Source organism: Strix uralensis, chromosome 5 (genome assembly GCF_047716275.1).
Source record: "Strix uralensis isolate ZFMK-TIS-50842 chromosome 5, bStrUra1, whole genome shotgun sequence".
In the NCBI taxonomy this organism is placed as follows: domain Eukaryota; kingdom Metazoa; phylum Chordata; class Aves; order Strigiformes; family Strigidae; genus Strix; species Strix uralensis.
In genome coordinates this window covers 1,477,113-1,490,652 of record NC_133976.1, presented here as the reverse complement: position 1 = coordinate 1,490,652, position 13,540 = coordinate 1,477,113, and the positions used below count along the sequence as shown (strand labels likewise).

The window sequence follows — 13,540 nt, the reverse complement described above, 5'->3', positions numbered from 1 at the left end:
AGTGCCCATTCCTTCCCATTACAGGGGCCCCGTCCATTTTAAATGGGGCTCGTCTGACATAAGGGGTGGATGAACTGCTGCTGCGGTGTATGCAGTATGCGGGGCAGGGTTTTTAAATCATTAGCAGACCCTAAGCAGGGAAAGCTGTAAGCAAACTGGCTTAGGATTCAACACAATTTTGAGAGATCGGAGAAACGGTTAGGGAAAAAAGGTGTGTGACCGAAGAAGGGACAAGGAAAAGTGTTAAACTGAAACAAGAGCATCCAGTTGCACAATTACTGGATAGAAAGGGGCTTGTTAGCAGTTCTGTGGAAAGTGATCTGAGAGCAGCAGTCAAGGAATCAGTGATGCTGGTGTAGAAAGCACTTTTGTACTGTGACAGAGAAGGAATATTCAGTAAATGCCAAATAATCATTCCTTGCTACTTCCTAGTTAAGCCAAGGCTTACTAGTGCTGAGCCTGGTTCAGGGAGTACCATTTCAGAAAGCTGCAGACCAGTTAGTAACGTCTCAAAGGGTGTAACAGGGACAGATGGTCTTGAATATATGTCTTAAGAGGACCGAGGGAAAGAATTGGAGGAGTTTAATTTAGTGGACGAAACGAGGTTATAAGCTTTGACATATCAAAGGTGCCTTCAGAGAGGAAGGGAATGATTTATCCTGTGACCAGTGTGAGCAGGATGTGGTCGCAGGTGTGTGACTCAGCTGGGGGAGCCCTGGCTAAACATTAACAGCGACTGGTGAGGGTAGGTGAGTGCTGGTAGAGCCACTGAGGGTGCTGGTGTGTCCGCTCTTGGAAGGGTTGGAAGGAGATGTTAGAGAAGGCTCAGGAATAGAGTCGCTACCTTATTGGCATCAGGGAAGGCTCCTAGGAAGGACTCTCAAATACTTTGGATAAGCCTGGTGATAGAAGGACTGTCCTAGCAAGCTGCTAAGTGAGACACAAATTGAATTAGTCTTGCAAACATAAGAAATAAGTTAAAAATTAAGAATTGCGCTTTAAATTTGTGCTCTGCCTTCCCTAGAATCAGCTGCCTGCAGGCAGGAGCAGGGCACCATTTCCTGATGTGACAGGCCTACAGCAAAGCACAAACTTTATTTTTCCCGTGATAGAATAAACACAATCAACATTTAATCCGATGGTGGGAAATTTACAGCCTCTGGCCCAGATTTGGTCTTCAACTTAAGTTTTTAAGAGACTGTGACTGCCTGATTTGTTATTTTTTTTTTTTTCTTATTTGGTTACTGAATAACCATAAGACTTGTTTGTCCGTGGGAGCCCTGCCAGAAAGGTTTGCAGGGCCTGTTCAACAAGGAGAGCCTCCACAAGCGGCACGATCTAATCGTCTTCCCAGTGTGAGGTGGGGTAGCAGCTTTCCTAACGGAGCGTTGTGAGAGCTCACTGGTGTTTGGAGAGTGCAGGTATCCCAGAAAGACGTGGGATTTGGTGGTGGAGTCCATCCCTCAGCTCTGCCACGTCACTCGGAGTGGTTAAGCCTCGAGTCACTTTGTTCTGATGCAAAATGACTCTTCATCAGCTGCAATTTTTGTTTGAGGGTGGAACGACAAATGAGGCCAAGCAAAGCTGTGATTTAAATACTGAGTTATTCAGCCCACTTTGCTTGACTCCTCTGACAGCTGCATGACAAGATCGTAAGAACTACCCTGCAGTGGCCTGCTCAGTATCCTGAAGTCCACTGCCTGTTTTTTTCATGTGACAAAGCTTCCAGGCAAAATGGTTTGTCAGATAAAATCTTCAGGGCCAACACAAGGGACACTTTGTGTGTCCTCTATGCTTTAATGAAACAGGAATAAAAAAGAAGATACACCCTTGAAAAAAAAAAACAAACAAATAAACTGATGCTAGCCAGCAGCAGGTGCTTCAAGGAAGATCTGAGGACATCCCTCAGGGAGGCTAAATGGGATAGTCTGCTCCCTCGTTTCCATCTTGACAGCCAGGTACAGGCTGTGAAGATGATCTGGAAGGAGTTTTAAGTGCTTGCAACATGTCTCATGTTCCATATACCCAAGAGTCCTGCCTCTGCTGTCTCTTCCCAGGCTTGCGTGACAAGTATAAGATAGAGCTAAACGTTGTCATTCCTCATATTGTAGCATTTTTAAAAATAGCCTCGGACATGTTAAAATTGATGCAACGGATTGTAGCAGCAGCCCTGCTCTGAGAAACTCAGTAGTGCAAATACATAATTTATTGCTGCTTTTCTTCATTTTTTAGTTATGAGCGCATAGAACATTTGCTTGACATCGTGATAGTAAAGAGATGGGCGTAGGCTTAGAGATGTGGCCCAGGGTTTGTTGTTCCTGTGATTCTTGGTGTGAGACCCAAACAAGTAAGGATTTATCGTGGAACTTGTAAGTGTCCATTAATATTACCGACATGCAGCTGGAAAGTGTGATTCTTAGCGTTAGAACTTTTCAGTTAGCACTTGGCTCTGTGTCTATGAACTCCTTGACAGTCCTTGGTGCAGTGGCTTGCCTGATCACTGGTAGAGCACCAGAGGGTAGGCTTCAGATCCGCAAAAATGGCTCAACGTTTGCTCCTGTTGAGCTGTTGGGAAAGGTGCTTAACTCCTGTGTGTGCTGCTCTTTCCTTCTTTTTGGTAGAATTAATATGAAAACTTCTTTTGGGAGGGTGGTGGTGGAGTGCAACAACAGCTGAAGGGTACTGAGGGGCATGTTGAGTGTTTGCTGGGAGCAGAGGACATCTCTGGGAGCAGTTCTCTCATCCCACGTGTTGGCTCTGAAGTTCCAGTAGAGTCCTTTGAAACACCAGTATGGCTCACAGGCATGTACCAGCCACGGGGCATAACCACAGCTTGTTCTTGTTGCTCCAGGGTTTAAAAACAGATGAATCAAAGCGATGTTTCCGTGATAGGAATGAGTGCATCGAGGCTTTCCCTTCTTGAACAGGCTCCTGTGGAAGATGGTTTGCCAGTATTTAGATGTTGCAGTTTTCTTTCCTCAACAGACTGAAGATCCAAGTTCAGTACAACATTCAGCACAGAAGCTCCCTGAAGTTTGACTTTTCCCAGATTAAACCTTCAAAAAAACCCAGCCCAGGAGCTTGGTAGCTTTCCTGGGTAGAAAATGGCATTTTTAAGTTTCAAGTGCTTCAAGTTGTGTTATAGCTTAGGCTCAAGCAGGCCTTTCCCAACAGTAAGAAACCGTGGCTTCCATGTCCGAATCTCCAGTGGCCCAGAGAGTGCTTGAAGTAGTCAGTGAAGAAGCGCTGCTGGCCTCCTGTCCTGCCACGGTCAGTGACTTGTGGCTACTCTGGGGGCTCCTGAGGCAGCTACAGCAGTTGTTTAGGTGGATTTGGGGTAAGTGTAGAGGGAATGTATTTCTAAGGTGCCCAGTAAGGGGTTGCCTTGTCATCCAAGGACATCCAGAGTCTTACAGCAAAGGAACTTGGGTTCCTTTTGCTGGATTGTGCAAGCAATAACAACTTATCTGGGTAAACACCCCTGTTTCAGAGGGAGATTAATTCTTGGAAAGTTATGGGAAGGGAGTAGCCGCTACAGGGATATGTCATGTCAGCATCCCATCCCCTTAGCTCTGCTTGTCATCTATTGCCCGCCCACCTTCCCATGAAATTCTCTGAAGACATACTGCTTTTTTGGGTCCCTCCTTGTGTTAGTCCCTCTCATCTTTAAACCATTAGACCTGTCACACCAGTTCTTCTCACTTTGCAGTGTCCATCTCTTGGCAGATGGTCCCTGCTCCAGACTCTGAAATCCTGTTCTCTGGTCCAGGCAGGAGACATGATCAGGCAGGGCCTAGGCTCCACGGTGACACAGGCAAGCACCTCTCAAGAAGGAGGTTCTCAGTGACCAGGACCTGAAGATGGAGCACAGGGGTGTTTTTCTGTTGATACCACGTGGGCTCCAGCAGCCTGAGGGCAATCCGAGACCTTGAGTGCTCCGTGCTTCCCGGTGTTTACATAGCTGCCTTCAATACTTTATCAGTTCTTAACAAGTTCTTGTAAAACAGATTTGAACAGCTGCTTCTGCAGTCTGGGTGAGCAGGTTAATAGTGTATATTAACCAGTCCGACTGAAGCTGCGTGCGTCATTAGATGGAGAAGCTGAAGCTCACTGGGCTCAGAAGCACCTTCCAGCCAGCTCTGACGGCTTTTGCAGGGCGGAGCAGGTCTGCCAAGGCCACCAGCTGCTCCATCCCAGGAACTCCTCCATGGCTTTGCTTTGCTCTGTCCATGCTATACTCCTGAAGCTGGAGTAACATGCTTGGGCTCTGTATCCTTACGTCAGCTCCAGAAACGTGGAAAAAAACACAGTGATGCAGACCTCTAGCAGAGTATTTTCCCTTCCAGTAGGCTGAAGGATGGAAGTGCAGAGGGAAGGAGGGACGGCTTTAAGAACAGCCAGGCTCTGCAGAGCAGTCTTTAAAACCTGCGTTGCAGCACTTGGTTATGTGGCATTAGATGTGTCTTCCCACAGCTTTGTCAGTGCATCCACCCGCCAATACAGTGTGGAATAAAAAGCAGTGATCTCTGCTCCTGGAGAAGAGATGCTTCTTGTGGACCTCGTTCCCTGGGAGGAATTAAAGACTGTACGTGTAGTTGGGATGGCTGCTGGGCTGGGCTGGGGACATGTCCAAAAAAGAGCAGTGAAGCTGGTGCAGGGTCTGGAGCACAGGTGTGATGGGGAGCGGCTGAGGGAACTGGGGGGGTTTAGTGTGGAGAAGAGGAGGCTGAGGGGAGACCTCATCACCCTCTCCAACTCCCTGAAAGGAAGGTGCAGAGAGGGGGGATGAGTCTCTTGAGCCAAGGAACCAGCGCCAGGCCAAGAGGGAATGGCCTCAAGTAGCACCAGGGGAGATTTGGATTGGATATGAGGAAAAATTTCTTCACCAGAAGGGTTGTCAAGCACTGGAACAGGCTGTCCAGGGCAGTGGTGGAGTCACCAGCTCTGGAGGTATTTAAAAGATAGACGTGGCACGTGGGAACATGGGTTAGTGCTGGACTTAGGTTAACAGTTGGACTCGATCTTAAAGGTCTTTTGCAACCTAAACAATTCTGTGGTTCTATGATATTTGCATTTCCGTGCAGGCGCTCATCTTCAAGCACAGAGGGATGGTGGTATTCCCTCTTCCTTCACTTTTTAAATACTGCTGTTTGGCAGAGGCTTTGCTGTATTTTAGTACCTTTGTATCTGGAAAGATAATGAGTTTTTAACTGCAATTCCCAAGCACAACACCCCTCTCCTCCTGGAAGTGTGTGACCTGCGGTGTGGAGGGTGTGTTGTCAGGATACTGAGGTTACATCACTCCTTCGTACTATGAAACCGCTTTCTCGGTGTGAGGTGGTAAAGAGGAGATAAATAAGAAGGAAGACTTGAAGTTGAGGCTGAGCACTCCTCCTTTTGCTCAGTTTTGTGCCAGGCTTTCCCCCCTGCTCCATTCTGCACATCTGCAAGTGCGTAAGGAAGAGGCCTTCCCTGCCTGCTGGGGACACCAGCCCCTTCTCGGATCTCGGAGAGGACACCACGGGAGCCTCCCGTAGCTGTAAAGGAAGGAAAAGGATTGTCAGACTCGGTCTGACTGCTCCAATCCACTTCATGTTGCCTTTTTGCTCTGTCCCTCTGCACAGAGGTGACCGTGGAAGCCACACAAGCCACAGTTGGCAGCGGTTACTTTACCTGCCTGCAGGAATCCCAGTAAACCAGTTTTCCTGCTTGCTGTAAGCTTCCTGCTTGCTCCTGGCTGAAGTTCAAGGTGTTGATCTGGGTGCCTAGAACCAGTGTGGTTGGGGCCCCGCTGTGAGACACGTTTTCCATCGGTGACCTGCAGTGTGGTGGCCTGGCTCCCCACGGGTCCTTCTCAGCTAATCCTGTGGCTGATGTTTGATGCAAAAGTTGAGCTTTGAAAATGGAGCCTGGGGCAGACCCATGTTTCTTTTAGGGCTGGGGGAGGAAGCTTTCATTTTTTATTTAAAAAAAAAAAAAAAAGTGCAGCTATTCCTGCAGTAGTCGTCTTCTCTGCTTTCTCTGTCCATCCATCCTTAAACTGCTTATGCAGAGTTTAGTCTGGAAGTTTAGTCTGGCTCTGAGCTTGGCTTCAGTGATGGTTGTTCTGCCCTATTGGTTTAAACTCTCAGATCTTCATTTCTGAAATTCAGGCTTTATCAGGACATCTTGATGGCTTTTAGACTTGTTCTCTAGGTCACCACGGTAGCTCCTATTTTGGCAGTAAATTGACTCCCGTCCTATTAAGTGAGATACACCACACCGGGGAGGACTTAGGTTAAAGACTGTACGTGTAGTTGGGATGGCGGCTGGGCTGGGCTGGGGACATGTCCAAAAAAGAGCAGTGAAGCTGGTGCAGGGTCTGGAGCACAGGTGTGATGGGGAGCGGCTGAGGGAACTGGGGGGGTTTAGTGTGGAGAAGAGGAGGCTGAGGGGAGACCTCATGGCCCTCTCCAACTCCCTGAACGGAGGGTGCAGAGAGGGGGGATGAGTCTCTTGAGCCAAGGAACCAGCGCCAGGCCAAGAGGGAATGGCCTCAAGCTGCGCCAGGGCAGGGTCAGACTGGCTCTTAGGAAGGATTTCTTTGCAGAAGGGGTTGTTGGGCGTTGGAATGGGCTGCCCAGGGCAGGGGGGGAGTCCCCATCCCTGGAGGGGTTGAAGAGTCGGGTTGACCCAGCGCTGAGGGATCTGGTGGAGTTGGGAACGGTCAGGGTGAGGTTCATGGTTGCACTGGAGGATCTTCAAGGGCTCTTCCAACCGAGATGATTCTGGGATTCTGTGAATGCTGCCTTTGGTTTGAGAAATAGAGTAATCTGTATGACTTACCAGACATCATGTGGCCCAACCAGCTGTTAGTCATAGTTCACCCATGCTCTGACTGTTGAATATAAGCTGCTTATATGTCTTTTCTTTTCTGTCACATACAGAATACATTCAGAAATATGCAACAGAAGAAGCACTAAAAGAACAGGAAGAAGGCACCGGGGACAGCTCGTCTGAGAGCTCCATGTCTGACTTCTCGGAAGATGAGGCTCAGGATATGGAGTTGTAGTAGAAGAGGCAACCTGCTTTTCAGAGAGACTCTAATTTCCTAACCATGAGAAGCAGACTATAATATTCATATTTAAACAAAGCAATTTTTTTTATTACTAAACAAGGTTTTTATGAATAATAGCATTGATATATATATATCACCCTTTAGATCTTGATTTTCTTGGTCATTTCTCGAACCCGAGGTGCATAGCATATTCCCACATTCCATTTTGGTAGCAATATGCAGCCCGAATGCATGCATTCAGATTCCATTTGGCCAAGTCAACTTGTGTGCTACTGAACTGTCAGCTAAAACAGCTGCCCTGGTAGGTAGGGAGTTAGCGAAAAGATGTTTGCTTTCTTATCGATGTTTCCAAAGACACCACCTTGGATGCTAACGTGGAACAGCATTTTCTCAAAGTATAAAATCTGGGGGATGATATACTAACCGTGTAGATCAGACAGTGGAATGAAAGGTGCTCCTTCAGGTCAACCTTGCTGATCGTATTTTACATGGAGTCACACTTAAAAAAAAAAAAAAAAAAGAAATAAAAACAAACAGTACAAATGCATGGAGCTATTCAGAGCATTGAAGCTTAAAAATTTTGACTTGGATTTTAAGTCCGTTTTTATATGTGGACTCCTGCCTGCCCTTCTGAACTGTAGGGACTGACAACCACTGGTCTATTTGCTTTTGGGACTTTTGAAAGCCTTCATCTGGATGTTGTTCACTTTCTTGGTCTGGATTACGAGCTGTTCCCTTTTCGGGAGGAAAAAAAAAAAAAACAAAAAAACAAAACACCACAAACCACAAATGATGCTCTCTGAACAGTGCTTTGATTTAGCTGGAGCACATGTGAAGTCAAACTCCTACTTTGTCATAGTTTTGAAACTGCTGCCCTTTAATGGCTTCAAGTTTGCTTTTTTTTTTTTTTTTTCTCTTGCTTGAAGTATGGTTAAACACCTCGCAAACACTCTCCATCTCCTAAGAGGGTCCTCTGACCAGATGGATTAGCCTTGCTGAGAGCTTCAGATCCACGAAGATTGGCCCATTGGCTGTAGTCCACGAATCCATCGGCACTGATTTTATTTTCCCTTTTTCCTCCCCCTTCTGCACCAGCTTGGTAGCCATCTGCTTGTGTGTGTACAACAGGATTAAAATTTCTTAAAAGTTAACAAAGAATATGATCTAGAAAAATTTGAGATGAATAAAAAAAAGCTAAAAGCACCAACTGAGGAAGCAAGTGAATCTGCTCTGTTTTGTTTTGGTTTTTTTGTTTTGTTTTTTTTTTTCCAGGATGCTTCTGAATTGAAAAGTTTGATTTCTCCTGGTGTCTTTCAGCAAGCTGAGATTTTTGTTTGTTTGTTTTAATGCTATGAATTCTAATATAGTAAATGTCTACCTGAGATGCTGGTATACTTGAATTTGGATAATTGTGCATTGGAGATTCAAACTAAGATGGATTTTTAAAGCTGAATGTTACCTGCTGTATTCTTTTGGGGTTTTGGAGGGGTTTGGACAAGATGCTTTAATTTGTGGTGCAACCTACAGGACAGTGCATGGAAAAATCAACCCACCCTGAGCAACTCTCGAGCAGAGTTTTGAATGTCAGACTGGTACATTTGTCATGTTCCCAGAATTGTGTTCTCTTTTTTTTTTTTTTTTTTTCCTTTAGAAATGCCACCAAGTTTTGAGTCATTGGGGTTGGAAGGTTACAATCCTATTTCTAATTCATAAAGCACAATCAATTTATTTTTTTTTCTTTTTGGGGGAAAAAAAAATTTCGTAAAGTACCATTTTGCTTTAGCATGATTTTCCTTAATAAAAATATACAAAGAATTTCCTTTATGTTAATTACGGGCATGAAGCAAAGGTTTTTCCTCTCCTTTTTCCCTTTTTATTTTAAAGCAGTAATGTTAGGGCTGTGGCTAGTGACTGTGCTGAAGTTCTCTATCTAGCATTTGTGGCTTGTCGGAAGGGTAATATTAACTATTTAACATGTAATGGTGTACTTAACTCTTATCTAGCACGCTGTTTTTCTCATTACTTTGGGGAGGGAGGGGCCACGTTTTGCTGGCACTGTTTAACTTGCTTACCTGCTGACCTAGCAGTTTGCTTGTGCTATAACCTTTACTGTAGGTGCTACTTAGGAGTAGAGTAAGTGCTGGGTGGTGATATCAGTTTAAAAGATTAAAAAAAGAAAAAACCCAAAAAAAAATCACAATAAAAATTTGTATTTTTTCAATATTGTATAAAAATAGTGTTCTAATTACCTCATTCCCCTTCCTTTGTGGGTTTTTCTTCCCCCTCGCTCCATCCCCTAACATGGATTTAGTGCACCAAACCGCTCGCACGTTCCTCCCTCCTTTTGTGAAACACTTATTCTGCTAAACAGGCATTTCCCCCCCAAAAAAATCGTTAAAGCCGCAACTTGCCAGGGCCAGCTCCTGCCCCAGGTGTGAGGACACAATGGGGCTCCTGGAGCTTGTCCAAGCTGCGTGGGCTGGTGGCTCGATGGGTCTAGAGCCACAAAAACGTGTGTTCCCCGGCTCCTCCCGGCACTCCGAGCTGTGGCAAAACTCACTGCCCCGGCACCAAGGGTTTGTCCCGTGCCCGGCGGCGAAGGAAAAACCAACTGCCAAAATGCTGCTTGTGAAAACATCTGTCCTGGATGTAAGATGCTTCTAGGGGCTGAGGTGGGCTGGGGTTCGCTCTGCGGGTCAGGAACGCCTGCTCCTGGCCGCTTGCACCCCTCTGTTGCTTCCCCTCCATCATTTTTTCACCTTTTTTTTCCAAATCTCCCTCCTTCTCCCAAAAGAAACTTCCCTCCTCAAACAGTTTGTAAATAAAACTGCGCCTACATAGTCTGGAAGAAAAGGTGGAGCCATATTGAAGCAAGGTAGCTTCTTTTTTTTTTTTTTTTTTTTTTTTTTGGTCATCTTGAGGGGTTTTTTTCTTCTTCTTCAGAAAACAGTGTTGTTGTGACCTTGTACTCTGTCAGGGTGATGGGAATTTCTCAGCCAGCCTATGATGGACCCCGACTTGAGTTCCCCGCTACCAAAACTTGCCACAGCCCCTTGGCGCTGTTTTGGAAATAACCTTTGGCTTCTATCCCTGTAATCAATCTCTCCTCGAGGTTTTTGCGTGGCATGAAAAGCTGAGTGGCTGCATCCCTCCACGGTTGCACTTCGGGGCTGGTCGCTGACCCTCTGCGACGTGTTTTTCTTGATCCACAGGTCGGTTTGGTGGATGCAGCAGGATGCTGGAGTGGGGACGGGCTGGAGCAGAGCTTTGCCATCAGCCTGGTGTGGCCTGGGCTTGTCCTCCTGCCTCCGCCGTGTCCGTGGTTAAACCTCAACCTATCTCCTTCTTCTTTATCTTTCTGCCCATCCCTTAACACGTGCCGGAGAGACGGGGCTCCCCTTCCCCTCCCTGCCTGGCGGGTGTCGTCCATCGGCAGGGACCCTCCTCGCACACCATCGGGAAGGCTGGGAGGTGTTTGACAATTTTTTATTTTTTGCTTCTTTTTTCTCGTTCCAAGTTCTGCTGGCACTTTAGCAGGGGTGTTTGCAGCATGAGAAATGGCCATGATTTTACTGCCTGTGTTTGGTACCTATTGTGTGATACTTGAAGAGATCAGGGGTGTTTTGCCCTTTGTTTGAGTCAGCTCTTTTTTTTTTTTCTTTTTCTTTTTTCTCCTCTTTTTCTTGCGTTGTTGATGTAGTGGGCACATCTGCCACCCTGACAAAATGCCTCTTCTCTAAGAGTATAACCTCTCCAATAGTTGTGTATAATTAAAGAACTGTAAACTTTTTTTAAAATAAAATATGTATATACCTTGAAGCTTGACTAATGCTTGATCGCCGAGAGCTTGGTCTTGCGGGAAAGACCCTGGACCTTGCGGCTTTGACTCTGCATCCCACCACGACTTCACCCATGGCCCATCTATGCCAGATCAGAGCCGTTCCAGGGCCTGGAGATGATCTGTTGGAGGTGGAAGCAGAGGTTGTTGCACACACCCAACACGCTGATGGTAGTCTTGGGGTAGCCGGCTCCTCCAAGCAGCTGGGTGATGTCCCTCCATGCCTGGTGACCACGGTCGGGGCACCGAAGCTGATTTTTAGGGTCTTGGGCTGAAAATGAAGGATCTATCCCCACCATCCCTCCACCTGCACAGCCTCGTAGGGTGAATTTCTTTCCAGGTCTCTTCTTGCAGCAGGACAAGTTGTTACAGGCGATGCTGCCTGAGATGCCGTCGTGGGAGCGTGTTTGGTGTCCCGGGCTGGTAATTCTGGCAGAGGTGGCTGTTTTCTGTATAATCGTGCATAATTTGGGCTTGATGTTACGTGGGGATTGGGATAATATATACAGGGGATGTGACCGGAGTGGGAGCAGTTCAAGGACCCCTGAGTTGGTGTTTCGGGGCTGTGGGTGGGCCAGGGAAGGGGGACAACAGCCTGGCCTCTGCCTTGTCCTCATCCCAGTTTAACTTGCTCCAGTTGTCGTCCCAAATTTGCTGGAGCTGAGCCAGACCTTCCTCTCCATCACCCTCCTCCCCCCACCCTTCCTCTGCTCCAGCCATTTGTCACCCTTAGGGCCCAGCTTGGGGACAGGGTGGTGGGTCCGTGTCATGCCAGTGCCACCTGCTGCCAGCACCCAGCCTGGCAGCCCTGAGCACCTTGGGGTGATGCTGGGTGCAAGGGGTGGGACACACCGGCCCAGGGCCACCTCCTGAGACCACCAGCCCTCCGGGCCCTGCCCCTTGCCCTGGGGAGGGAGCAGGGAAGGGGAGGACAGCCCTATACACCCCCACCCCCGTGTCCCCCACTTTTAGGAGGGCTCTTAGGGCCAGCTGGGGGTGGCACTGTCCCCTCTGCCCAGCAGGTGGCCCCCGTGCCACACCAGTAGCCTCCCACTCTGCCCAGTACAAGCTACAGCTGGGCCCGGTGCTGGGTGGCCTCCCTGTCCCCTGGCTGTGGCCCCATCGCTGCTCTGTCCCCTGGTTGCCAAGTGCCACCACCCACCATCCAACCATCCTCCCTCGGGATTTTGGGCTTGGCTTGGCCCAACCCGAGCTCCCACGGGGCCCTGGGAGGTGGGTGCTGCTTGGGGGGGTCAGTGCTAGGGGTGACGTGGGGGACAGGGACCCATAGCTGGTGGTGGGTGCTGCTTGGTGCTCCCATGACCTCCCTATCCCATCTGTGCTGATGCCGAAGGGCACCAAAGGGCAAAGCCCTGAACCTAGGGCCCCCTGGGGCTCTGGGTGCCATCTTGAAGGGCTCTGAGTGCTTTCTCCATGGGGCTCTGGGTGACATGCCCAAGGGGCTTTGGGTGCCATCCCCATGGAACTCTGGTTGCTACCACCACAGGGCCTTGGGTACCATCCCCAAGGGGTTCTGGGTGCCATTCCCATGACGCTTTGGGTGCCATTCCCATGGTGCTTTGGTGCCATCTCCACAGGGCTCTGGGTGACATCCCCGTGGAGCTCTCAATACCTTCCCTGTGGGGCGCTGGGTGCCATGCCTCAGGGGGTTTGGGTGCCTTCATCACAGGGCCTTGGGTGCCATCCCTAAGGGGCTATGGGTGCCATCCCTACAGGGTTTCTGGGTGCCATCCCCAAGGGGCTCTGGGTGCCATCACCACAAGGTTTTGGGTGCCACCCCCATGGAGGTATGGGTGCCATCCTCAAGGGGCTCTGGGTGTCATCCCCACAGGGCTTTGGGTGCAATCCCCATTGTGCTCTGGCTGCCATCACCACAGGGCCTTGGCACCACACCCATGGAGATCTGAGTGCTCTCCCCAAGGGGTCTGGGTGCCATCCCTGGGGGGGTCTGGGTGCCATCCCCATGGCCACACAGCCCCTGTGATGGAGGGGGACAAACCAGCACTGGCAGGTGCTCAGGGCTCTGGTCCCGGGGCTGTTTATGGGGTGACCCAGGACATCCCATCCCCTCCCGGCTTTGTCCCCGTGCCAGGTGCTGGGACCTTCTACTGCGGAAATGGCTCCCCGTCCCCCTTGGGGACCCAAAGGACCTCGGGGACAGCCCCGGCTGAGGGGTGCTGCACACCCATCCCGGATGCGACCCCAAGGGATGCCGGAGCTACAGCCTACAGTCCCAACCCCGGGGGGGGGACGTGCACCTCCAAGCCCCAAGTGGGTACCGAGACGGGCCACTTGTGGTGACCCCGAGGGCCCCGGGGGACACCTGAGCCTGCTCCGCCTGCCCTGTGCCAGCTCCGGTTACAGCCCGAATTGTTTCTCCCGGCTGGAAGAAATGCCGTCAGCGCCGGCAGATCGGTGGCCATTACTAATGCATGATGCTCCAGCAGGAGACGGCTGGGCACCGACCTCCCACAGCGGGGCTGGAGCCCCCCCAAACCACCTGCGTCCCTCGGGGAGGGCAGGAGGGACAGAGATGGGTTTAGGGAAGGGTCTCCCTTGCTCTTCGCTTCATCCGGGCCCTAGACGCCCAACGCAGCAGGCCAGGGCCTGGTAAACACACATGC

At 49.3% G+C, this 13,540-nt stretch overlaps 1 protein-coding gene across 2 annotated transcripts in view; it reads left to right on the top strand.

Annotated features, from left to right (window-relative positions):
* Positions 1-10,876, top strand: part of UBE2H (ubiquitin conjugating enzyme E2 H) — a 57,940-nt gene extending 47,064 nt beyond the window's left edge. For both annotated transcript variants that reach the window (XM_074869628.1, XM_074869629.1), the window contains one exon: positions 6,927-10,876. In XM_074869628.1, coding sequence (XP_074725729.1) covers positions 6,927-7,051 — 125 coding nt within the window. In that variant the 3' untranslated portion in view covers positions 7,052-10,876. The remainder of the gene's footprint in view (positions 1-6,926) is intronic.
* Positions 10,877-13,540: the final 2,664 nt, after the last annotated feature.